Below are 24,860 nucleotides of genomic sequence, written 5' to 3' on the forward strand. Positions count from 1 at the left end.
TCCAGATTTACAACAGGGAAGTCCCAGGTCCTAGGAGCCAGACACACACGTAAATTTCACAAGCGGGCCTTCTTCCCGCTTCTCGCCTTCCTCCCGCCTCCCTGCCTCCCTCCCGCTCCACCCCCCACCCCTCCCCCCTGCCCCCCAGGCTTCCCCTCCCCCCCCCCCCCCCCCCCCGCCCCCCCCCCCCCCCGTGCCCTCCAGGCCTCCCCTGCCCCGCCCGGCCTTCCCGGGAGGCTGGGAATCCGGGGCAGCCACTGGCCGGCGGGGATCCGCCGCCCTCCGTCACCGCGTCCACTTCCGTCCCGGCGGGAGGCGTCTGCTCTCCGCCTGCCCCGACAGTCCCCGGGCTCGGCGGGCCGCCTCGGCGCGGGGAGAGCGCAGGCTTCGGGCGGCTGACAGGTACGTGCGCCGCGCGGGCCCAGGAACGCGCGCAGCCCGGCTGCGCCCTCACTCGCGCGTGGGTTTGCAGGAGGTAGAGCAAGTCAGCCGTGGGCACAGGTCATGGGCCGATCAAAGCCCTTTTTTCAAAACCTTTTACCAAAGAGGTAGTACATTGTCGCTGCAGAAAAGCAGCCCTGGCCAGCCCGCTCTGGTGTGTTGTCCTGTTGGAAAACGTAGTTGAAATCATACTGTAGTACGTAAACTCTTATTTATATTTTCCATTTGTGTGGGAGCTTTCTTTCATGCCATTGAATACTCTTTGTAATTACTGTCCTACAGTTGGACGTTTTGGTTGTGTGGTTTTTACCAATATAAACCTGTGGGAAAAATGAGCATATTTGCATCAAAATGTAACCGAACCAAGTGAGAGTTTGTCCACCAGATACGCAGCAAGCCAATAAAAATTGACACCGAGCTTTTGCAGAGGAAGAAGATAGCTGATTTATTGGTGTGGCGCCACCCAGGAGAATGGGCAGTAATGCTCAAAAGTCCAGAATCCTCTGATGGCTTGCAAATGAGAGCTTTTAAGGGCAAAATTTGGGGAAGGGGTCCCCTCCTGAGAAGGTGGACACCATTGATTGGAGACCCATGAGGTCATACTAGCAGGTGACCACTTTGGTGCCCTGGAGGTCTTTTCCGTCTCAGGAGGCTTGGAATCTGGAAAATATCTGTGTTCCTTAGGTTAGAAATTTAAGCAAGCATTCTTATCCCTTAAGCGTTCTTAATCCAAGGAACCCTACGTGTTCCTTGACTGGTCTGGCTGTGCCTGGGATGTATATGACCTCCTGTGTTCATTCTTTCATCTGAACTGATAAGATGGACACCGGCTTCAAAAATCTTTACCCACACTTGGCAGTATTTCCTTAGGGTGCCTCCTAAGGGGTCTGGAGAGGAGGCATTGCGACATCCTTGGTGCTGGGTACTTGGTGCGAGTTGCCAAGAAAGACCGCACAGGTCACACGCACAGCCATGTGGGTTGGAGGCGATTTAGGTCTACTTGCTGATGGAAAATACAACCTGTTGCTTTCAAAGCCCATTTAAAATAAGGGGGTCAGAAGTGAGCCCCGCAGGTGTCTGGGGAAAGGCTGTCCAGGCCTCAGAAGAGCTCAAGAGAAGGCCAGAGGCAGCCATGTGATTGGCATGCTTGCAGGCCAGTGGGTACTCATCACATCTACCTTTCTAATTAATGCCGCCTAGGCCTGTGCCCGGTGGAAAATACAAGGATGATTGCTGACAAATAAATATCTGGAGTTGTTGGTGTTTGTAGGATCATCGACGGGTAGCCAGATGAGTAGGACTGTGCCTGAGCCTTCCCAGCTGCAAGATCGAAAATCAGTGGCCAGGCAAGTTTCTGCAGTGTTTCCCCAGTAAGGGGAAAACACCAAGACTTCCTGGTACCTTTCAGCCTTTGTTTTGCTTGCTGATGGTTTCCAGATCTCTGAAGCTTCTAGCAGTTCATTCCTTGACTTTGTTGCTGGTTACAGTCCCATCGACGCCAGTTCCCTTTGCTCGTCGAAATCTGTTTTCTCTGTTTCTGTTGGAGAACATCATTGCATTGGGAAGTCTGACTTCTGAGTTATTTAAATCCTTGAGGGTATGAGAGCAGGAAGACCAGACTCGTGGGACCACGCTTTACCACCCATTTATCGCCTTTTTGACTTCCAGTGAGAAAATGGGAATGTTGTTCAATTGCATCGCTAAAGATAATTTTCAGCGAAAAGTAAAATCATGACTCTCATACAGATATAAAAATGAGCACGTGTTGGGGCACCTGGCTGGCTCTTTCGGCAGAGCATGAGACTCTTGACCTTGGGGCTGTGAGTTCGAGCCCCGTGTTGGGTGTAGAGATTACTTAAAAAAGATTTTTTTTTTTTAAATGAGCACGTGGTAAGGATTCTATTTTATTCATGAAAGAGGGAACCAGGCAGATGTTATAACTGGTTCAAGAGAAAGTCAAGAAGCGTAGAGATATGTGGGGCAAAGGAATGCCTCAGGAAGGCTCAGGTTAGGAGAGGGGGCAGGACATGTGAGCCCCTTGGAATTGGCGGATCAGACAGGCACCACTGATCCCCATGGGTCTTGACTTGTGATATTGTGGAAGCATTTCGTGTGTGAAGCAGGGCTGTAGGGTGTTGAAGAACAAATCATTCAGTCATGCCATTTGTTAAAGAAGGGAAGCAGACCTTATTCAGAAGCATCGGGATATGAGTAGGGACCCCTGAAGTGGGGTTTTACAGTGGGTGAGAGAGACTGGGCTCAACTCTGCAAATAACAAAAAAAAAGTGGGAATTTAGGGGCGCCTGGGTGGCTCAGTCGTTAAGCGTCTGCCTTCGGCTCAGGTCATGGTCCCAGGGTCCTGGGATCGAGCCCCGCATCGGGCTCCCTGCTCGGCGGGAGGCCTGCTTCTCCCTCTCCCACTCCCCCTGCTCGTGTTCCCTCTCTCGCTGTGTCTCTCTCTGTCAAATAAATAAATAAAATCTAAAAAAAAAAAAAAAAAAGTGGGACTTTAGAGCCAAGGAGTGGAGTGGGGGTCAGTGGATGGAAAATGGCTAAGAGGAAGCATCACAGGGAATGGGAGTTCTAGAAAACCGACCTAACGGGGTTCTTGCAGAAGACAAGCCAGTGCGATCAGACCTCACCTGGGGGACTGTGGAGGATGGGGAAACATTAGATATGGAGGGTCAGGGATTCTGTGAAACTAACTTAGTGGGATTCTTATTGGAACTGGACGTGGCGGAGATGCCGTCGGAAGCCGAGAAGTCGGGGTCTGTTGGAGAAGAGTTCAGAGGAGCTTGGTGAAGAAGAGTCTTGGTTAAGGGACTGTAAAATGACCTTTGAGGTCATTCACACTTTTGTGGCATCTTGCTTGAAGGTCATGGGCGGATCATGAACGTTAGTGCTGCTAGTCAGCGTAGCCTTGTCAGAGAAGGTCTCTTGCGCAGGGGCGCGTCTTGGTTATCCTTGGTGCCATGCGGAGGGTTCTGACTTCCAGAGGCTTCACTAGTGGAGACCACAGATCTGATCTCGAGGTGGCCAGTGAGTGCTGCCAAGCCCACCTGCCAGGAAACAGAAGAGCCCTTCTTCTATTTTTTTTTGTTTTTTTTAAGATTTTAAGTAATTTCTCCACCCAACTTGGGGCTCAAACTCACAACCCCGAGATCAAGAGTTGCATGCTCTCCCGACCGAGCCAGCCGGGCGCCCCAGAAAAGTCCTTCTTGACACATTTTATGAGGCCCCCACCGTACACGTCACACCCACAGCCCCACCCCTGTGGTTTCCCCCAATAGGAAGAAACCTTGTGCTCACTGTGACCGACCTCGTAATGAATGTCATGCAGAAGAAACTTCATGTTTTTTTTGGGACAGCCTCTGTTATCGGTGGCACACCCTTCTGGGTCGTCCGGTTCTGGTCCCAGTCATTGTCTTGGCACCACTGCAACTCTTTGTAAGTCGCTGGTAACCAGTAAGTTAGTAAATTCTGTCCCGTCTGGTGGAGAACCAATTGGCTTCCTCCCACCTGTGGAAAAATCTGTTTTCTCCCCTTTTGCAATCTCAACATGCCTTTTCTCCGTATACGTTTGTGCCCTTTCCTTCTTCCTTCAAATCAGTTGTCACAGCTGCCTCATTCCCTTCTATTATATGAGTAAAATAAAATCCTTAATGTGTTCATTTTACAAAAAATCTGATGAGAGTCATGGCTTTACTTTTTTCTGAAAATTCTCCTTTAACAAATGTGCCATTTGGGGGAGGGGCGGGGCAAAGCCAAAATCCTGAAAGGGATGTACAGAAATTGTATGTATCCTCCAGGCAGTAGACTGCTTGGGTGTGTTCCCCGAGGCTCTTTCCCCGAGCCTCAGGGGGGTGTAGTCCCTGGAAAATGTCTGCCCGCCCTGTGGCCTTGGCCTAGAACACGCACTGCAATGCTTTGCCACACACGGTTTTGGCTGGAGTCCAGCCTTCCACACCCAGGCTGTCCTGGCCACTGCCCCCTTGTGCAGAACAGTCCAGATGGTGGCTCTCCTGGCCATAAACATTCCTTCTGAAAAGCGGGTATCAATTGAAGATAAAGTAAAAAGATCGGGTTCAAGGTTGCTTTGGAATGGCCAGGATATTTTGTGGTCTCCGCAACCCCATGGGACAAGTCAGGTAAGAAATCAGCCTAAGGACATTCAGATTGGCAAGGAAGAAGTCAAACTTTTCATTAAATATAGATGACATGATATTCTACATAGAAAATCTGACAGAATCTACCAAAAAATTGCTAGGACTGATACATGAATTCAGCAACATTGTGGGATATAAAATCGATGAACAGAAATCTGTTGCATTCCTATACACCAATAAGGAACCAACAGAAACCGAAATCAAGGAATCGATCCCATTCACAACTTCACCAAACCCATAAGATACCTAGGAATAAAGTTAACCAAAGAGGTAAAAGATCTATATTCTGAAAACTATAAAATACTTCTGAAAGAAATGGAAGAGGACTTAAAGAAATGGAAAAACATTCCATGCTTTTGGACTGGAAGAACAAACATTCTTAAAATGTCTATATTAGGGGCGCCTGGGTGGCTCAGTCGTTAAGCGTCTGCCTTCGGCTCAGGTCATGGGCCCAGGGTCCTGGGATCGAGCCCCGCTTCGGGCTCCCTGCTCTGCGGGAAGCCTGCTTCTCCCTCTCCCACTCCCCACACTTGTGTTCCCTCTCTCGCCGTGTCTCTCTCTGTCAAATAAATAAATAAAATCTTTAAAAAAAAAGTCTATATTACGCAAAGCAATCTACACATTTAAGGCAATCCCTATCAAAATACCACATTTTTTCTAGAGCTAGAACAAACAGTACTAAAATTTGTGTGGAACCACAAAAGACCCCAAATAGCCAAAGCAATCCTGAAAAAGAAGAGCAAAACTGGGGGCGTCATGATTCTGGACTTCCAGCTCTATTACAAAGCTGTAATCATCAAGACAGTATGGCCCTGCCACAAAACCAGACACATAGATGAAATAGATCAATGGAACAGAATAAAGAACCCAGAAATGGACCCACAACTATATGGTCAATTAATCTTCGGCAAAGCAGGAAAGAATATCCGATGGAAAAAAGACAGTGTCTTCAACAAATGGTGTTGGGAAAACTGGACAGCAACATGCAGAAGAATGAAACTGGACCATTTTCTTACACCACACACAAAAATAAATTCGAAATGGATGAAAGACCTAAATGTGAGACAGGAAACCATCAAAATCCTAGAGGAGAAGCCAGGCAGCAACCTCTTTGATCTTGGCTGTAGCAATTTCTTACTAGACATGTCAACAGGGGCAAGGGAAACAAAAGCAAAAATGAACTATGGGAACTTCATCAAGATAAAAAGCTTCTGCACAGAGAAGGAAACAGTCAACAAAACTAAAAGGCAGCCTACGGAATGGGAGAAGATACTTGCAAATGACCTATCTGATTAAGGGTTAGGATCCAAAATCTATGAAGAACTTAACACCCTAAAAACAAATAACTCAGTTAAGAAAGGGGCAGAAGACATAAATAGACATTTTTCCAAAGAAGACATCCAGATGGCTAACAGACACATGAAAAGATGCTCAACATCACTCATCATCAGGGAAATAACAAATCAAAACCACGATGAGATAGCACCTCACACCTGTCAGAATGGCTAAAATTAACAACACAGGAGACAACAGGTGTTGGCGAGGATGCGGAGAAAGGGGAACCCTCTTACGCTGTTGGTGGGAATGCAAGCTGGTACAGCTACTCTGGAAAACAGTATGGCAGTTCTGCAAAAAGTTAAAAATAGAACTGCCCTATGATCCAGCAATTGCACTACTAGGTATTTACTCAGAGGATTCTAAAATACACATTCAAAGGAGTACGTGCACCCCAATGTTTGTAGCAGCATTATCAACAATAGCCAAACTATGGAAACAGTTCAAGTGTCCATCAACTGATGAATGGATAAAGAAGAAGTGGTGTATGTGTATGTGTGTGTATATTACTCAGCCATCAAAAAGAATGAAATCTTGCCATTCGCAATGACATGGAGGGAGCTAGATAGAATGTATTAAGCTAAGTGAAATAAATGAATCAGAGAAAGACATACCATATGATTTCACTCATATGTGGAATTTAAGAAACAAAACGTGAATATTTGGGGGGGAAGAGAGAGAGGGAAACAAAGCATGAGAGACTCTTAACTGTGGAGAACAGAGTCCAACAAATGGAGGGAGGTGGGTAGGGGATGGGACAGATGGGGGATGGGCATTAAGGAGGGCACTTGTTGTGATGAGCACTGGGTGTTACATATAAATGATGAACCACTGATCTCTACTCCTGAAACCGATGCTGAACCGTATGTCAACTAAACAGAACTTAAATTAAAAAAAAAAAAAAAGAAATCAGCCTAAGGAATCGGCTGTCCACAAATAGTGCGTTGGACATAAAGTTTGCTGCTGTTGGTGCTGGATTGTTGTGACTTCTCTTACTAATAATAGTTTTATAACCGAGCTTGTGAAAACAAAACCATGAGGAATCGTTTCAAATTTTCTTTGAGCAAATGACTAGCTCTTAATTTGTGTTTCTTTAAAATTTAGTTATTTTCTTTCTAAAATATTCTGGAAGGTACAGGAAATAATATAACAGCCACCCATATTCATGTGACCCTGGCTTAAAAAATGTGAACATTTTGTCCTTAGTCAAAACTTTCTTAGGAAATAAAATGTAACAAGTGCAGTTAAAGCCAGCAGTCTCCACCCTCCCTCCCTCGCCAGTAACCACTGGCTAATGGTGGTGTGTTTATCCCCGTGCGTTGTACTTTTACTACAGTATATTTATTAGTAAAGGAAGCATTATTTTTCTTTTTAGTGTTTACTTAGCATCAAAAAGGCCATTGAATTTTTAAATAGCATTATGTTTCTAAGATTTATCATATTGGTAAGTATACATGTAGTTTGTTTATGCATGTATTTGTTTTGTGTGTCTGCTGTAACAAATATGCACCAGCTGGGTGACTTAAGACAACAGAAATGTATTCTCACGGTTCTGGGGGCCAGAAGTCCGAAATGAAGGTGTCAGCAGGGCCCTGCTTTCTCTGAAACCTATAGAGGGGAATCCTTTCTTGCTTCTCTCCTCGTTTCGGATGGTTGCTGGCCATCCCTGGTGTTCCTTGGCTTGTAGGAGCTCACTCCAATCTCTGCCTATGTCTTCACGTGGCCTTCTTCCCTCTGTTTCTCTGTATCTAAATTTCCCTCTTCTTATAAGGATACTAGTTATTGGGTTAGTGGCCACCCTAATCCAGTATGACTTCATCTTAACTTCTTTTTTTTTAAGATTTATTTATTTATTTGATGGGGGGAGGGTCAGAAGGACGGGGAGAGCATCTCAAGTAGACTCCCCGCTGAGCGTGGAACCCAGTGCGGGGCTGGATCTCACAACCTCGAGATTATGACCTGAGCCAAAATCGAGGGTCTGATGCTTAACTGACGGAGCCAGCCAGGCACCTCATCTTAACCTGATTACCTCTGCAAGGTCCTCTTTCCAAATAAGGGCACCTTCATAGGTTCTGGGAGTTAGGACTTGAACATGTCTTTCTGGGGGACACAGGTCAACCCACAACAATTAATACATCACAATTTATCCTGTGCTCCTCCTGAAAGTCAGATTGCTTCCAGTTACTGTCATCACGTCTGTGCCACCAAAAGCACCCCTTCCACATTCACCACATATGTGCATGAGTGTGTGTGTGTGTGTGTGGGCATGTGCGTGCACACACACACACACACACACACACACACAGGTGTAAATTTTTCTGGGGAATACACCCAGCTGTGGGATTTCTGGGTTGCAGGGTGTCTGCATCTTTGACTTTGCTAGACCTTGTCAGACTACTTTCCAGAGTTTGTATCAGCTTGCATTCCCTCCCGTTTCCCTGCGTGGGCACCGGCTTTTGATGCGAACAGACGTTTGCCAATTCTGCAAGATGCAAAATAGTATCTGTGTCATGTACAAAATAGTACAATTTCTTAAATGCCAGTGAGGTTGAATGTCTTTTCATAAGTCTATGTGTCATTCAGGTGTACCTTTTTGTGAGTTGCCTGTTCTTATCTTTGGAGCATTTTTCTGTGGGGTTGCCTTTTTCTTGTTGATTTATAAGAATTTTTTGTTTTTTAAAAATTTTTTAAAAGATTTTATTAATTTGTTAGAAAGAGAGCACACACACGAGAGAGCGCGAGCGGTGGGGAGGGGCAGAAGGAGAGGGAGAAGCAGACTCCCCACTGAGCAGGGAGCCTGACACAGGGCTCAATATCAGGACTCTCAGATCATGACCTGAGCTGAAGGCAGATGCTTAACTGACGGAGCCACCCAGGCGCCCCAAGAATTCTTCCTATATCTTATCTAGATACTAAATCTTGTGCTTTGAGAATGATATCGCGAATAATAATAACTCTTCCCCACCTCCACCACCCCCTGTGCTGTTTTGAAGCAAATCCCAGACATGTAGTTGTTTTATCTGTATATACATCAGCATGTAGCCATAAAAGGTAAGGATTGTACACACACACACACACACACACACACACACACACACACACACACACCCATCTCTATAATAGTATTATCCCCCCTACCATTACTGTAATTCTCAATACCATCAAATATCCAGTCAGTTCAATTTCCCCCAGCTGTCTTACAAGTGGTTTTTACAGTTGACTCCTGCTGTTGGACGGACTTGTGTCCCCCCCCAAAGTTCATGTGTGGAAGCCGTAACCCCCAGCGTGATGGTATTTGGAGGTGGGACCATTGGTGATTAGGTTTAGATGAGGTTGTGAGGGTGGGGCCCCAGGATGGGATTAGTGCTCTTATAAGAAGAGGCCGGAAAGCTTGTTCCCTCTGTGTGTGTCGTGTGAGGACACAGCGAGAAGGCAGCTGTTCGCAAGTGACGGGGAGAGTCCCCGTCACCACCGGACCTTGTGGGCATCCCGATCTGGGATTTCCAGCCTCCAGAACTGGGAGAAATACATTTCTGTCATGTCAGCTGCCCAGCCTGTGCTGTTTTGTTATGGAAGCTCAAGCAGACTAATACATACTTAATGAAATTTTTTAATCCTTGTCTTCATGGTTTGTGTTTTTTGGGTCTAGTGTAAGAAATGCTGCTGTATGCCAAGATTCAGGAAAATGGTATTCTCTGTTTTCTTCTAACAAATTCTTTTTGCTTTCCTCCTCAGGTTTCTCACCATCTGGCAGGGCTGCACAACGGTAGGTGGGGATCCACTGGGATCTCTCTGCTCGCCTGGGTCACTCAGCGTCATATCTTATCCCCTTTATTGGCCATTCTGTCCTCCTGCCACAGATCCACCGTGCCCTCCTGCCCCCATAATGGCCTCCAGAGTCCGGTCCTGTTCTTTTCCATTTCTTTGCCCGCTTCAAACCACCGTCCTGCTGCTGGACGTGGCTGGAGGGACACAGCCTCAGGGACCATGTCCATTTCCTTGGTCCTTCATTTTCCCACTTGTCCTGACCCTCCAGACCTCGGCCCTGCTCTCACCCTCACTGTTGGCTCTGCTCTCAGTTCTCTGAGCAGGTGCAAGTAGGGAGCATCCACAGCCTCCCGCCCCGACGTCACCCACCCTTCTGCCTTCCCTCCTGGGACCGTGGAGGACCCGTCCTTGCTTTAGGGAAGGTGACCTCCCCGTGCAACCCCGTCCCCTCCCACCTAGCTGTGCCCCTCAATTCCCCTGTGCCCCTCGAACTGTCGGTTTGGTTTGGTTTTGCTTTGTTTTCCTCTGTGAGGTACCAGTCTCATTCCCATACAAGTGTGCTGGAATTTCTTCCATTAAAAAATAAAAAGAGGGGCGCCTGGGGGGCCCAGTCGGTTAAGCCGCTGCCTTCGGCTCAGGTCGTGATCCCGGGGTGCTGGGATCAAGCCCCGCATCAGGCTTCCTGCTCGGCGGGGAGCCTGCTTCGCCCTCTCCCTCTGCCCCTCGCCCCTGCTTCTGCACGCTCTCTCTCAAATATGTACATAAAATCTTAAAAAATAGATAAATAAAAAGACTTGTTGCCCTATCTTCCCTCCATCTTCTGCTCACTCTCTTTGCTCCGGTTTCTGGCAAAAGCCTTGAAGAGCGTCCGTGTTCACCCGGCCCTATTCTCTCCTGTCACTCTCCCCAGCCTGCTGCTGTCTTGCCCACCCTGGTCCTCCAGACCTGTTCTCGTGGAGGTCACCCTGACGTCCCCGTTGCTCAGCCCTGTGGCCAACCCTCTGCGTCTCTCAGGGCTTCTTGCAGAATGTCTCGTCTACACTCTGCCTCCTTGAAACCCTGTCTTCACGTGGCTCCAGGCCCACGACCGGGGGTTCCTCCCCTCTTGCTCGCTGTTCCTCCTCAGACTCACTCTCTGTTTCTTCTCACCTCCCCAAAGCCCTTAATGGTGAAGGCCCCAGGGCTCAGTCTTCCAGATGCTTCTCTTCTTTATCTACTGTCATTCCCTTCATGATGTCATTCATTCTCAAGGTTTTAAATTCTCATTATTTACAGCATTGTTGAACAACACAGGGTTAGGGGCGCTGACCTCCGTGCGGTCAGAAATCTGTATAACTTTTGACTCCTCAAAAATGTCACTCCTAATAGCCTGCTGTTGACTGGAAGCCTTGCCCGTAACGTAAACAGATGATTGACACATATTTTGCGTGTTATACATATTATATACTGTATTCCTACGATGAAGTAAGCTAGAGAAAAGGAAATGCTAAGGAAGTTACAAAAAAGAGAAAATACATTCACAGTCCTGGACTGTATTTATGGAAACAAATCCATGTGTAAGTGGACCCGTGCAGATAAAACCCGTGTTGTTCAAGGGCCAACCATAGTCGTGGTCGATAAATCACGTGGACAGCGGACGAGCAAATCCTGAACCACTGCTCCGAGCCTCTGGTCACAGTTCTGTCAGCTGGTCAGTGCGTCACCCCGTTTTATGTGTGTTTCTGTGTAGAGACGCCTTATTTAATATAGAGTTGATTCATTGACATTGAACCCACCATCAGCGGCTGTAGCGCACGCCTGAGCAGGGCTTGTCTACTATACATATTGTCTTTGGAGGCACATCGTGCCCTTAGGATCACTAGACAGACCTTCAGCACTGTGCATGGAGTCCATTTGTAAACAACGAAATCGCCAGCCAAAAAGCACAAAAATGCAGAAGATGTGGGAGTCAACAGAAAGTGAACAGGATACTTGTTTGCAGTGGGAGCTGAATGAGAAGGCAGAGCGTCGCCTTGTTTGACCTTGGCGGGGACCGTGTGTGTCAGTGACTCAGATCTGTCACTGCTCTACGGAAGTCTGTGGATGGTGGCGAAAGCACAGCAAATATCAATTTTGGAGTTGCAAGTAAATTTTGCAACTAGGCAAATTCATGTGTATGGAATCTGCCAAAAAAAAAAAAAAAAAAAAGGCTCGGCTGTATATTGCTGACTCGAGTTCTCAAGTTTGTCTTTTCAGCTTGGACCCCTGCCCTGAACTTGTTATGAGCTGTCCACTCAGCTTGTTCAACAGACATTTCAGACTCACCACCCTACGTTTCAGACCCAATCTCCAACCTGTTCTTCCCGTGTCGCCCCCTTCTCATTTAAAGACACGCTATCCTTTTCCAGTTGCTCGGGCAAGAAACCCTCATCCTCGGGCAAGAAACCGTCATCCTCACTGACTCTTCTTTGCCTGATACCCCCACGAGCCATCTGCCAGCATCCCTGTACATTCTCTCCAGACCCAGCTACCCTCGGGCTTTCCCCTCTGCAGGGGGTAGTGTCTTTTGTCCTGGAGTGTGAAAGTCTTGCTCTAAGTAGGTTTGCATTTGCTTCTGCCAGGCGCCCAGGGATTTTGCTGTCTAGGGTCAGTTGTTTCGTTAATTTCACCATCTAGGTATTCCTACTTTGAAAGGAGCGTGGACATTTTGGAGGATTGGTTCCTTTTTTTCCTCCCTGGGCTTTCTAACCATGGTCCTAGTTCTTGGTAGAGTTTTCTTTTTCTTTTTTTTTCTTTTATTGTTGTTTTTTTTTTTTACTTTCCCGGCTAAATATAAACCTTTGGGGGCTCCGACACTGCATGGGGCCTCGGTCACAAATCCCCGTCTCATGGGGGGTATTAGTGCTTGTTCCTGGGTCTAGCCTGCTCCCTAGCATCATCGGGCTCCCTCCGTATCTGCTCAGGCCACTGTGACCCTGGCTTCAAGTCTCCTCTCCAATCCTGGCTGGGGATTGTTCCCTTTGTGAGCTCCACCATTTTAATCTTTATCTGTTGGTTACATTCACTCCGGTATTTCTAGTGTTAGTAGTGGGACTGGATTCCTATTAGCCCCACTCAGAATCACAAGTTACCAGCGATTTCCTCCATGAACACACAATGAGTATAGTTAAAATGAATTCTTTTCTGTCCTCTTGATTTTAGTTTACCTACTGTGTATAATCTTTGGATTTGCACCATTCAGAATATAATGCATGTTTCTCTCTCTGTAGCCCAACTTAAATCTCTCCAATGGCTAACGAGGCACATCCTTGTCCGTGTGACATTGGCCACAGGATAGAGTATGGAGGGATGGGGCGCGAAGTTCAAGTCGAGCACATCCAGGCTTATGTCACCAAGCCCCCCTTCGACACGGGCAAGGCTGTTATCGTCATTCAAGATATATTTGGCTGGCAGTTGCCCAATACCAGATACATGGCTGACATGATCGCCGGAAATGGGTACACGTACGTATGAAGTTCTGTCACTTTCCTTAAATTCATGGAGATTTCTGTGATCTCTTTTGTTCCCTTCAGGGGAAACAAAACCAAACCCAAAAAGTCCCACCTGCCTTCTAAGTTAGGTTACCTACTTCCTTATCTCACCGGGGGCAGGTAAACGGGGAATGTCGCGTGAGCCTAACCACCACCGGGCGTCCGGAGGCAGCCACTGCTCCCAGCCCCGCCCCGGGGCTTCGGCTCCTCCTCGCACTGCCTGGGCCTGTAGACCCATCGGACTCGGAGAGAGTGATTTCCCGATGCGGGGCCTGCCCGGACACAGGTACAGGACGCCTGGGGCAGACCTCGCCAGCCCTGAAATGGATCTGCTCCTCGGCCCTTGGCACATCTCAGCCTGGGTCAGATTTCACAGGCAGGGTGCCCATGGTTAGCCTGGGCTAAACACACGCTAAACGCACGCTAAACACAAGCGATCACGGTCCTGTCCGAGTTCCCGGGGGTTCCAGAACGGCGCTGTGAGACCTCACTCACCTCCGGACGGTTAGGCCTTTGCCGAATCGAGTGTCGAGAACACACCTGTCTGCTTCCCACCACGCCAGGTCCTGGCAGAGTGTCAGTAAACACGGAGGAGAGGAGAAGCCATTCTTTCCCTCCAGCCTCAGATCGCCTACGACCCCCCAGCCCTGAGTGTGGCACACCCCAGTTTTCTTTGTTTTCTCAAAAAGCTGCAAATCCAAGTGTGCACCTGCCTCGTTTTCCTACAAGAGAAATCGATTTAAAGGTAGTACGCCCCCTGTCGCGTAACTCGGCCTTAGTGCAGACTCAGAAGAGGATTTGCACTTGAGTTTTCACTTTTCATGCCCCCAGATGTCGTCTGGAACGGGAGGCCACGTAACTTACTAGGGGCAAACCCAGTGATAAACACAGTAGCCAACCCCGGTTGCCCCGTGGCTCTGCCGGACTCTGTGCAGAGGGCGTTACAGGGATACGTGTCCTTCATCCTCCCAACGACCCCACGAGGCTGGGACTGCCCTGAGGCATGAAGATGGAGCTTGTAGTCTCGCCCTGCAGCAGGCAGGTTGCATGGGACTGTGGCTTCCCTTGTCTTAACGGTGGGCCCTTTCGTTGGAGACGGAACATAAACAATGAGCAGAGGCGCCTGTGATTTACAAAGCTTTCTCCCACGTGTCCAACTCCCTTTGCCCTCAAAATAATCCTCTGAGATCGGGCGGTGCCGTCTGTTCATTAGACCAAGAAAATGAGGCTAAAAGTGACTTGGTAAGGCCATAGGGCAGACGGGGCGGTACTGGGACTTGAACTTGGATTCTTCTGACCCAGATTTCAGGGCTCCTTCCACCCTGGCAGGAAAAGCCGGTTCCTCCGTCCGTGGCGATGGCCTTTATTTTAGGAAGCGAGTCTCCGGCCAGCGCGGTGTGGACCCAGCCCCGGGGGTTGACTGGCATGGAGGATGGACACGGACATGGGGAACTGGCTTGTTTTCTCCCTGCTGCCCGTTTTAGAACCTGCATGAGACCTTTCCCTCTGAGCGGGAGGTTGTGCCCTGTAGGCATCCTGGGCGGAGGCTGGGCTGGGGAGAACTGCTTGGTCATCATGACTGTACCTGCTTCGCAGGTGGATCCTCTGACCTGGGGCTAATGCAAAAGGCGAGCTGAGCGATGAGGCTCCTCTGGGATGGGGGAGGGGGACCCTGGGGCTCCGGTCCTGTGCCCTGCCGGATTGCCTTGTCATCTCAGACGGGCTGGGCTCTAAGCAGGCTGCCAGAGGCTGCGCACCTCCGGTTGTGAAATCCGAAGTGGTCTGGCCTGGCGCCAGGTGGCCTCTTTGATGCAATCAAGCTTGGCCTTCGGGGGCCCCACTTTTCTTCTGTGAATCAGAATCACCAACATAATAAGCTTCTTAATGAATGTAGGCAGAGACCAGCAGCTCTGAAATGAAGAGCAGTGAATGTCCCTATTTGACAGGACCATCGTTCCAGACTTCTTCGTAGGGCAGGAGCCGTGGCACCCTTCTGGGGACTGGTCCACCTTCCCGGAGTGGTTGAAAACAAGAGATGCCAGAAAGATCGATAAGTAAGTTATCACGCATGTGTGGGCCCCCCGGGGGAGCGGAGGCTGGAGGGAGAAGTGGGTGCGGCTTCACCATTCACACACCTCCCACCCTCCCTCGTGGGGGGACTTCCGTGGCCACGGTAAATGCGTAAGGAAACGGGCTTTCATTGAGCACCATGTGTGGCCTGGAAGGTGGGACACCGGCAAACCTCCCCTCGCCCAACGGGCTTGTCTGCTTCCCTCTCTGAGAGACTTCGTGGCACTCATGCCAAGGGGACTTTGTGGGTGATGCAATTTCCCTTGACATTGGGGGCTTTCGGGGTCCATAGGGTCCACACTCCTTCCTTCCTGCCCTAGCTGCAGAACCAGTCGAGGCAATGGGCCGAGAAAAGAAGCTGGAGCAGAGGCTAGCCCCATTCCTGCTCAGCTGACTGGAAACCCAAAGGGCCGTCCCCTTCCCCCAGCCTAGACCTGACCCCCCATCTCCCTCTCTGAGAGACTTCAGGTTTTGACACCAGGCCCATCAGACCACGACTGCTGTCTTGACAGGGTCCAGGGAGCAGTGAGAAGAAAAGAGGGGAATCCCCCCAGGATTTCAGCTTTTTATTGAATTAGCTCCAACAGCCCAGAAGTAAGGAACAGAGCGCTTAGCTGCCGCTCAGACACCCTCATCTGTCTGGGCTAAGTATGGAGGGGGAAAGGGGCCAGGAGTGCGCTCTGATGCCAAGCTCCTCCCAAGCAAGTCAATGTGAGCCCAGGGCAAAGGAGGTTCCCCCAACACCAGCCTTGATTCACCTTGGCCATCTGTCCTTCTGAACACCCTTCTTCCCTGTCACCCTACGGGAGCCTTCGGCTTGATAAGCTGCTCCCCCAGCCGAGGTTGGGGAAACTGCTAAGAATGTGGCCCCCTGCCTGTGACCACATGGTCCTTGGAACTTTCTGTTCCTTTCTTCTCCCACCGGAGTGCCCTTCAGGGGTGACCCCAGGGCTGCCGGCCCCTCTGTCCCCTGGGCTGGTGGACCCCGGGCAGACCTCCTCCCATAGCCCAAAGGGGCCTGGGGCCCTGCCGAGTGCCCCTGCCTGGCTCCTCAGCCCCGTCTCACGCCCCACACTCACTGGGGCCACCTTTTCTCAGGGGCCTGTGCTGCGGGGTGCCCTGGGAGCTCCTGGCATGGCCGAGCACCTGAGGCTGTGTTAACCAGCAGCCACTGTGGGCGGGAGACCAGCCCATCAGCTGTCCTTGGGACATCAGCTGCCTGGTCTTTCTCTGCCCCATCCCGAGGCGTCTTCCTGCAGGGGTATGAAGGCCTGGCTTCCTCATCTTCAGTCAGGGGGACCCTCAGTGGCCACCCTAGCTCCAAGCTCCCCAGAGGAGCTGGTAGAGGCCTGTGTGGAGACTGCACCACCAGCTTCTCCCCCTGCCCGGCTCTGCGTCCTTCCCTCCCCTTCCTCGGGGGGTTCGCTCCGAGATTCCTGGGGCTAACCCTCCTGCACACCTGCCTTTTCCAAGTCCCTCCCAGGGGACCTGCATCCTTAACTGCAACCCCAAGAAAAACAAAATAAAGCAAGAAGTGAAGAGAAAATTAGAAACACAAGAGAACCGCAGAGACTGGGTTGCAAATGTGAAATTCAGCTTCCCGTGTGGGGCTGCAGTCAGGGAGAATAGGACATTTTGCTGCTTTCTGAGGAAAAGCTGTGTGGGTCTGCCTTCCATCTGTGAGCCCGGAGCAGAGTGATCGTCTCTGGCAGGTGTTGGAGCAGCCCCGCGGTACTCTTCCAGAGGGGAAAAGGAGAGCCATGCATTTTAAATAAAAATGAGACCTAAAACAGAAACACATGGGGCACCTGGGTGGCCCAGTCGGTTAAACGTCCGACTCTTGATTTCTGCTCAGGTCATGATCTCAGGGTCGTGAGCCCAAGCCCCATGTTGGGCTCCATGCTTGCTTAAGATTCTCTCTCTCTCCCTCTGCCCCACCCCCCTCCCTGCCCATGCGCGCGCTCTCTCTATCAAAAAACAAAGCAAAACAAAACAAAAAACCAAAACCAAAAAAAGAGAGAAACACTAACTTTGAAAGGAGACTGAAATCCTTGTATCTGGGCAAGTGTTTTTTTGTTTGTAAGTAACAGAAAATCCATCTTGAATGCTTACTGCTTAAGCAGTCATGGGATTTATTGGTTTACAGAGCTGAAAAGAGGGAGTTTCTGGCTTGAAGCGGGGGTTGGTTCCTAGTGCAGAAACTAGCTCCAGGACTTGCCTTCCAACGTTTCTCTACCTCGTTGCCTGTACACTGGCTCCGTTCTCAGGCAGCTTTTGCCTCTGGGTGACAAGATGGTTGCAGCAGCTCCAGCCTTCCAGTGGTCCCTTTTCCAGCAACCCAGCAAAATTCCCATTTTGCCCTGATAGTTATGGCTCAGTCACAGGTCCACCCTTGAATCAGTCATTGTAGCCAGAAGATTGCTATGCTCTGATGGTCAGCCTGAGCCACACACTTCACTCCTGGAACCTAGGGCAGAATCTCCCAGGGTATATGAACGAAGCATTGGGGGGTGGGAGGAGAGGTTCATCCAAAGCTAAACCCTGGTGCTCCCAGAAAAGTGGGGAACGCATTCAGAGCAACACCAGCAAAGACATGTTCCCTCGAGTTAAAGTATTCTTATAGAAATGGCCTCTTTTCTTGTCCCCTCCAATTAAGGCAGTTATTCTTAAGATCAAAGCATTCGAGGAAAATTTGAAACCCCAAATGTCAAGAACTATTGCCCTTTCCGTGTTGTTTTGCGGAATTACTTGATTACTGCTCACATGATGAATATAACTGCTTTGTACGCAGTGGTAGAATATGTATGTTTAAAGGTGCTCAAGGATATGCTATGATCAAAAGGGGAAGGAAGTGCAATAGAATGGCTTTCTTTTTCTTTCTTAAATCGTCAACAGCATTTCTTACTTATCCGATCAAACAGAACGTCCTGGCTGGCCTTGCTTCCCTACCTCCATTTGGGTGTATTGCTTCTAGTTGAAAATGCACTGAGTTCCAGACAAGCAATTTGCAAATGAACCATTTGCAAAGACAGGGCCACTATTCTTGATGCTCTCCTGGCTTACATTGTGCTGGAAGCTTTCCAAGTCCTGCTGTGCTCTTTGGGCACAGGAGGAGACAGGCCTTCCAGAGTTGGGATGTTAGCTGCGGGAGTGAATGTGCCAAGTCAGAGAGTTTGGGGAGCTGCCCAGTTGGGGCTGGTGTTTGTCAGAGGAGAGCAGGCTGGGGTGCTCGGGGGGGTGGTGGTGGTAGATCTTGGGATCAGGTCTTAGGAGCTGTGCTTTGGCCTCTGGCCTTTATTCGGAGGCCGTGGAAGGCCAGGGACTCAGCTTTCAGCTGCGATGTGAGCTGGTGTGATTTGTGGTTTGCAAAGAGCCCGCCTGCAGCTCTGTCGGGTGGTTGGAGGAGGCTGTGCTTGGTGGAGAGACCTGTGGGGAGACCCGCGGGGAGATGTGCATCACTCCGGCAGCACGTGGTGAGGACAGAGCTCCAACAGTAAGAATCTCAGAGCCTCAAGGAAGAGCTGCTGAAGCCCCATTACCGTCCATCAGCATAGCACTTGCTGTCCAGCACACTCCCCGGGGGGCTCGCAAAGTACCTCTTGATTGTTTCTTTGCCCGCCCTCCCCCCCCCCCCCCCCCCCCCGCCCCGCTTTATGGAGATACAGTTGACACATAATGTGTAAGTTTAAGGTGTACACTGTGCTGATTTAACATGTTTATATATTGCAAAATGATTGCCACCATAGCCTTAGCTAACGCCTCTATGCTGTCACAGAGTTACTCTTTCTTTTTGGTGGTGGTAACACTTAAGGTCGGCCCTCTTAGCAACCTTCAAGGATAGAATACAGTATTATTAACTCTAGTCACCCGGTTGCATATTATAACCCCGAACTCGTTAATCTCATAACTGGAAGTTTGTGCCTTGTGTCCAATATTTCCCCATTTTGTCATGCCCCGCCCCTGGGACCTCTCTACTCTCTGTTTCTCTGAGGCTGGCTGCTTAGATTCCACATATAAGTGATCTGTATCTGTTGATTCTTGAATAACTCTGTTCTAGGGAGGTAGATGCTGTCTTGAAGTATCTGAAACAGCAGTGTCATGCCCAGAAAATCGGCGCCGTGGGATTCTGCTGGGGTGGAGTGGCTGTCCATCACGTGATGATGAAGTACCCGGAATTCAGGGCAGGGGTGTCCGTCTACGGTAAATCTGCCTTGCATATTTTACACAGTGGAAACAGGAGGAGTGCTCGAGTGACAGCCACAAGCCTCTTCCCAAGCTAGCTGTTCTGGGAGCAATACACAGCCCAGCTGTGCAGACATGAGGAACTTGGCTTTACAAATCTGAAAGTATTGTAAGGTGCAGGTTCGTAATGTAGTAACCAGAGGATGTCACTGGGATCGAGGAGTCCTGGTCCCCACAATGTGCTGTTGGGAGAGTCACCTAACCTGAGGGCTTGATTTCTTCACCTAGGGTGAAGGGGATAACATTTATTTCTGTGAGCATGGTTAATACCAAGCACCGTTCTTTATGAGGAACGCCTGTGAACCTCTTTTCCCAAGATAGGAGTTATTTTCAACTGCATGCACACACACACAATGTATGTATAAAGAAGGAAGGAAAGAAAAAGAAACATTTTAGCCAGATTACAGGTATCATAGCAATGAAATAAGAACACATGTGTATAGAGACATGGCATACTAAGTTCACCATAGAGAAGCAGACCAGAAAAACGTTAAAAGAAAAAGAAAAGACACAGAAGGAAGTTTGGCTTTCTTTCATGATAGGATGTACCGTTATACTAAGGATTCCTATTTGGATTAATGGTTTCTCGATGTGGTGTTTTTGCTTACTTTTAGCATTAAAAAATTCCTTTAAATACTAACTTAACCAAAGTTACTAAGCTGTCCGTTGCTGTTGGACACAAGGGGACTGACTGTCCCCTTGAGTGAAGTGGCAGAAGGCTCTTCTGCGTGGGCGCCTCGCGGGCTCCCCCTTCCGGCCGCCGTTGCACACTGCATGAGCTGCAGAGCGTGGCAGGACTCCGAGAGGCCTGGGGCCATCAAACCGCTGTCCAGCCACGCCCCGTGGCCTTCACAGCGCGGGCCAGGGAGCGTGGCCATCCTTCGTGTGGCTCCCTGTCTCCTAGGGAGGGGTTACAGGTGAGGGGAGGCTCTCTGGGCTACTTGGCCTTGTTGTGCTGCCCGCAGGACATGGAAGAGGCAGGAGATGGCCGTTATTTTCTTCTTCCTACTGACTTGGACCCTGTCCCTGACTGCACCTGAGCCAGGCTCCTCTGTGAGTCCTCTTTCTGAGGGGGCCCCCCGGGCTCTGTCCTTGGCCCACGGGGGCAGTTCAGTGAGAATCCCCCGCTTTGGATGTCTGACCAAATTCCTGTCCCCCCCCCCCGCCCCCCCAGTACCTGGTCAGCAAGAATCCCGTCTTGTCGGCTGCCCAGAATCCGGCCTACTCTGATGTTTCCTCCTAGTAATTTTCCACCCACTGCCCCCCACGCTGCTCCTTGGCCATAAATCCCCACTTGTGCTGGTATTTGGGTTGAGCGATCTCTCCCCTACAGCCAAACCCCATTATGGTGGTTCCCCTTGAATAAAACTTCCTTCACAAGTGTCAGAATCATTTCCTTTAACAATTTTGTTATCTTAAAATGGCGTCATATCGCAGAACTTTGGCTTATTTTCCTTTAGGAGTGGGCACACCCACAGTTGTCTGAATCCCCAAGGTAGAATAGGCTTTTGGCCAAATGCTCGCTAAAATTCTGAAATGGAGGATGAGAAGTACCTTTTACAGATGGCCTGTGAGGACGGGGTACCACACCCGGGACGTCACACCCGTGGTCTAGTCTGAGCACAAATACCCCGTGAACAGCCGCCCCACCTTATGAATGAAGCCACTCGGCGGGCTGAGGTCAGAAGCTGTGGGGCCTGTGTGCACTGTGAGAGACTTCTAGAGCGGTAGGTAGGGGCCAGGTGCTCCAGATTTGAGTTTGCCACCGGTTTGTAAATGAAGGCATTGTCACACCCGGGAGTAGGTTTTAGGCTGCTCCTTGTCTGTGTGCGGGCCAAGCAGACAGCAAGGTCTAATCCCATTATTTCTGGCCTGACTCCTACTGAAGTGGACAGCAGGGGCCTGACTAGGTAAGTAGCTCTTTGAGACTAATTTTATAGGCCAGGCCACTTCTGTGGAATTGCTAGAAAGGAAATAAACTGCTCCCCCGAAGCACGTATTTTACTTTGAAAAATCAAACCAAACCCACAGAGATTTCTGAGGCCCACGTATGGAAATCCTGCCCTGTGTCTGTGCCCATCTTCCAGGCATCGTCAAGGACTCTGAAGATGTGCACAGTTTAAAGAACCCCACGTTGTTCATTTTTGCCGAAAATGATGCTGTAATTCCCCTTGAACAAGTAAGTTGGCATCTTTCCTCTTCTCATTTTTTTTTTTAAGATTTATTTATTTAGAGATAGTGCGTGCTCGTGAGTGGGTGGGGAGGCAGAGGGAGAGGGAGAGAGAATCCTTAAGATGACTCCCTGCTGAGCGCGGAGCGGGACCTGGGGCTTGATCTCACGACGCTGAGATCATGACCTGAACCGAAACCAAGAGTCCGATGCTTAACCGACTGAGCCACCCAGGTCCCCCTCCTCTTCTCATTTCTATGTTTAATAACATGATTTGACCTTTCAGGGAAAATGTCCCAAAGGGTTCATTGGTTGCTCCAAATATTTTTCAATATTAAAGTTTTTTAAAGGTGACGGGGCGCCTGGGTGGCTCAGCTGGTTAAGTGTCTACCTTCGGCTCAGGTCATGATCCCGGGGTCCTGGGATCGAGCCCCGGGTCAGGCTCCCTGCTCAGTGGGGAGCCTGCTTCTCCTTCTCCCTCTAATGCTCCCCCCCTGCTTGTGCTCTCTCTCTCTCTCAAATAAAATCTTAAAAAAAAGTTTTAAAGGTGGGTGTTGTTGGGGACTTATGGACTGTAACCCCCCAAAAGTGTTCCTGGTGTGGTCTGTTTACTGGGCATCGAAGCTGGCCCTGCCTCCCCATCCTCCTGTGTGTAACCCACGAGTTAAGATAAAGTGTGTGTCGTTAAAGACAAAAGGTCTTTAAGGAGCTCAGTCCATGGAACTTGCAACTCTTGACCTTGGGGTTATGAGTTTGAGCCCCACGTTGGGGGTATTTACTTTAAAAAAAAAAAAAAAAGTTGGGTGTGTTAAACCCAGTATGTTGATGATAAGAAAAAAGGCAGAAGAAAACTGGTTCAAAAGCAGTCATTTAGAAATTATTGTTGTTATTCATAACTAATACATATTAATACAAATTTAAAATAATTTATACTTGAATATTTTGTTATATATTGAATGATGTACAAAAGATATTAATACCGTTTCAAAGAACTGATACTGTATCATTTTTATATTGCTCCGAATCCTCTCCTTGGCCAAAGGTAAGGACTGTGTTAGGTATAGAATTAAAAGTAAACAATTCGTAATAGCTACAGAACTTAAGGCACTGACGTTAAATTTCTTTTATGAGCATTCAGAAAGGATTTGGAGAATGGAAAATATGGCTAGATTTTTAAAATCATACTATCGTGAAATCTTTTTGCATTATCAGGTCTCTTTACTGACCCAGAAGTTGAAAAAACACTGCAAAGTGGAATATCAAATTAAAACATTTTCTGGGCAAACCCATGGCTTCGTGCATCGAAAGAGAGAAGATTGTTCAGCAGAGGACAAGCCCTATATTGACGAGGCAAGAAGAAATTTACTTGAGTGGCTGCACAAGTACGTTTAGCTGTGGCCAAGTGTAAACTTCCTCAAGATAGCTTGCATCCAGAAACATGCTTTGGGATACTTGGATCGTTTAATTGTCACTTTATACAAATCAAGGAATCCTGAAACTCATTATTCCCTCTGAAACATAAATTGGGTAGAAAATGTTAATGCATGACATCATTTAACTTTTAATACATTCACCCCCCCCTCCCCCAAACCAGGTCAGTGCCTAAAGAATTTGAATGATAGAGTAATATCCTCAGTAAAAACCTAGGGCCGTTTATGGACCAGCTGCCAGCTCAGGTGTGGACTTCTTGCTTTTTAATTAGTTACATCTTTTAAAATGATGAGCATAGCAAAGCCGTGACGAACGTAAACTATAAACTCAGATTCAAAGCCCAGCTTAATTGGGCATTTATCTGTGTTAGTACAGATGAATCTGTCACGTTCATACGTTGCACTATGAGAAATCCTGAGGTTAAAATAGGGTTTCATTGACCTAATTACATCAAGCCAATAAACTTACTTTCTGAATGTGTGTGGCTTTTTCTAAAAGCTAATGAAGAACGATGGATTACAGTGACGGTCTCCTAGGAAGTGATTTTTCCAAAACGGCGTTTTCCGGGCCCAGGGCCTGGGGCTGTGTCAGAAGTCACTCATGCGTTCACTTGGAAGGGGTACGGGGTCAAGTTTCAGTTTTTAGATTTTAATTACTTTATATTAAATCCCACGAACAGCTCAGCTCCTCGGGAGCCCCAGCCCTATGCCAGGCACTCAGGCGGCCATGTGTGGCCCAGGGAAACCATGTTGGGCAGAACCAGTCTGTGCCAGGAAAGGTTCTTCGTTCTTCTCGCTGCACCCTGCTGACTTTCCATGAACCCTGGGCTGGACGGCGGTCACTCCCACTGGCCCCTGAGTCTGCAGATCCAGAAAGGCCACCTGGCCACCCTCCCACCCAGGCCTAGGCCCTGCAGGATGTGCCCTCCATCAGGTGGGGGCATGGGGAGGGTGTTTCCACTTGGCTTCTGGGCTGTTCACCCCCGGGCGCCATGGCCAACTTGGAACCATTTCCCAGCAACCCTGGGCCTCTGGGAGGGAAACCCACGCACTTCTGTTCCAGAAGACAGGAACGAGAAGGGTCCCTGCAGTGTGAAGGATCCACACCGACCCTTTCGTTTCTTCCACAGCTGGGCTTGCGGAGTCTCATATGACTGATGGTTTTAGTTCTGTGAGGGCGGAGGGGTGACAAGATGGGTCCCTCTGGAGAGGGAGAGAAGGAGGCAGTGATGTGGGCCTCACCCAGGCAGGGATATGGAGAGGAGAGGGATTCCGGAGCAGTTAGAAGAGCCCTGGGAGGACACAGTGAACCGTCTGAGGCCTGCTTAGAGATGACGCAGGTAAGGGAGAGAAGGAGGGCTCTGGGCAAGTTTGGTTTGAGTCCTGTCTGGAAGATCAGGTTTTCTTGGGCTGCAAATACCCCGACTAACGGTGGCTGAGAGAATAACACTGGAGTCTTTCCCACAACACTCCTAATTGGGTCGCAGAGTGGTTCAGGGCCCTGCTGATGTCAGGACATGGGTGGGTGCCTGCCGTTCTGGGCCCTCTCGTCATGCGCATGGCTGTGGGCCTCCAGCTCACAGAACACCAGCCGGGGCAGGGAGGGAGGCCAGTGGCTCTAGTCGTTAGGGAGGGAACTCTTTCCCAAGACGTACTGCGCCCCCCCCCCCCACCGCCACCCACCCCAATCTGGGACTCCCAGCCTCCGGAACAGTGAGAAAGCAATGTT

The 24,860-nt window shown here is 49.2% G+C and overlaps 1 protein-coding gene across 1 annotated transcript; it reads left to right on the forward strand.

Moving 5' to 3' along the window:
* The first annotated feature begins 212 nt into the window (after positions 1-212).
* CMBL (carboxymethylenebutenolidase homolog) lies at positions 213-23,608 on the forward strand. Its single transcript, XM_035727822.1, has 7 exons — positions 213-402; positions 9,678-9,708; positions 12,959-13,192; positions 15,166-15,273; positions 19,347-19,489; positions 21,619-21,710; positions 22,914-23,608. The coding sequence occupies exons 3-7, from the start codon at positions 12,978-12,980 to the stop codon at positions 23,091-23,093; spliced, it is 738 nt and encodes a 245-aa protein (XP_035583715.1). The 5' UTR covers positions 213-402; positions 9,678-9,708; positions 12,959-12,977; the 3' UTR covers positions 23,094-23,608.
* The last annotated feature ends 1,252 nt before the right edge of the window (positions 23,609-24,860 follow it).

The sequence above is a fragment of the Zalophus californianus genome, chromosome 5, assembly GCF_009762305.2.
Source record: "Zalophus californianus isolate mZalCal1 chromosome 5, mZalCal1.pri.v2, whole genome shotgun sequence".
Taxonomy (NCBI): Eukaryota; Metazoa; Chordata; class Mammalia; order Carnivora; family Otariidae; genus Zalophus; species Zalophus californianus.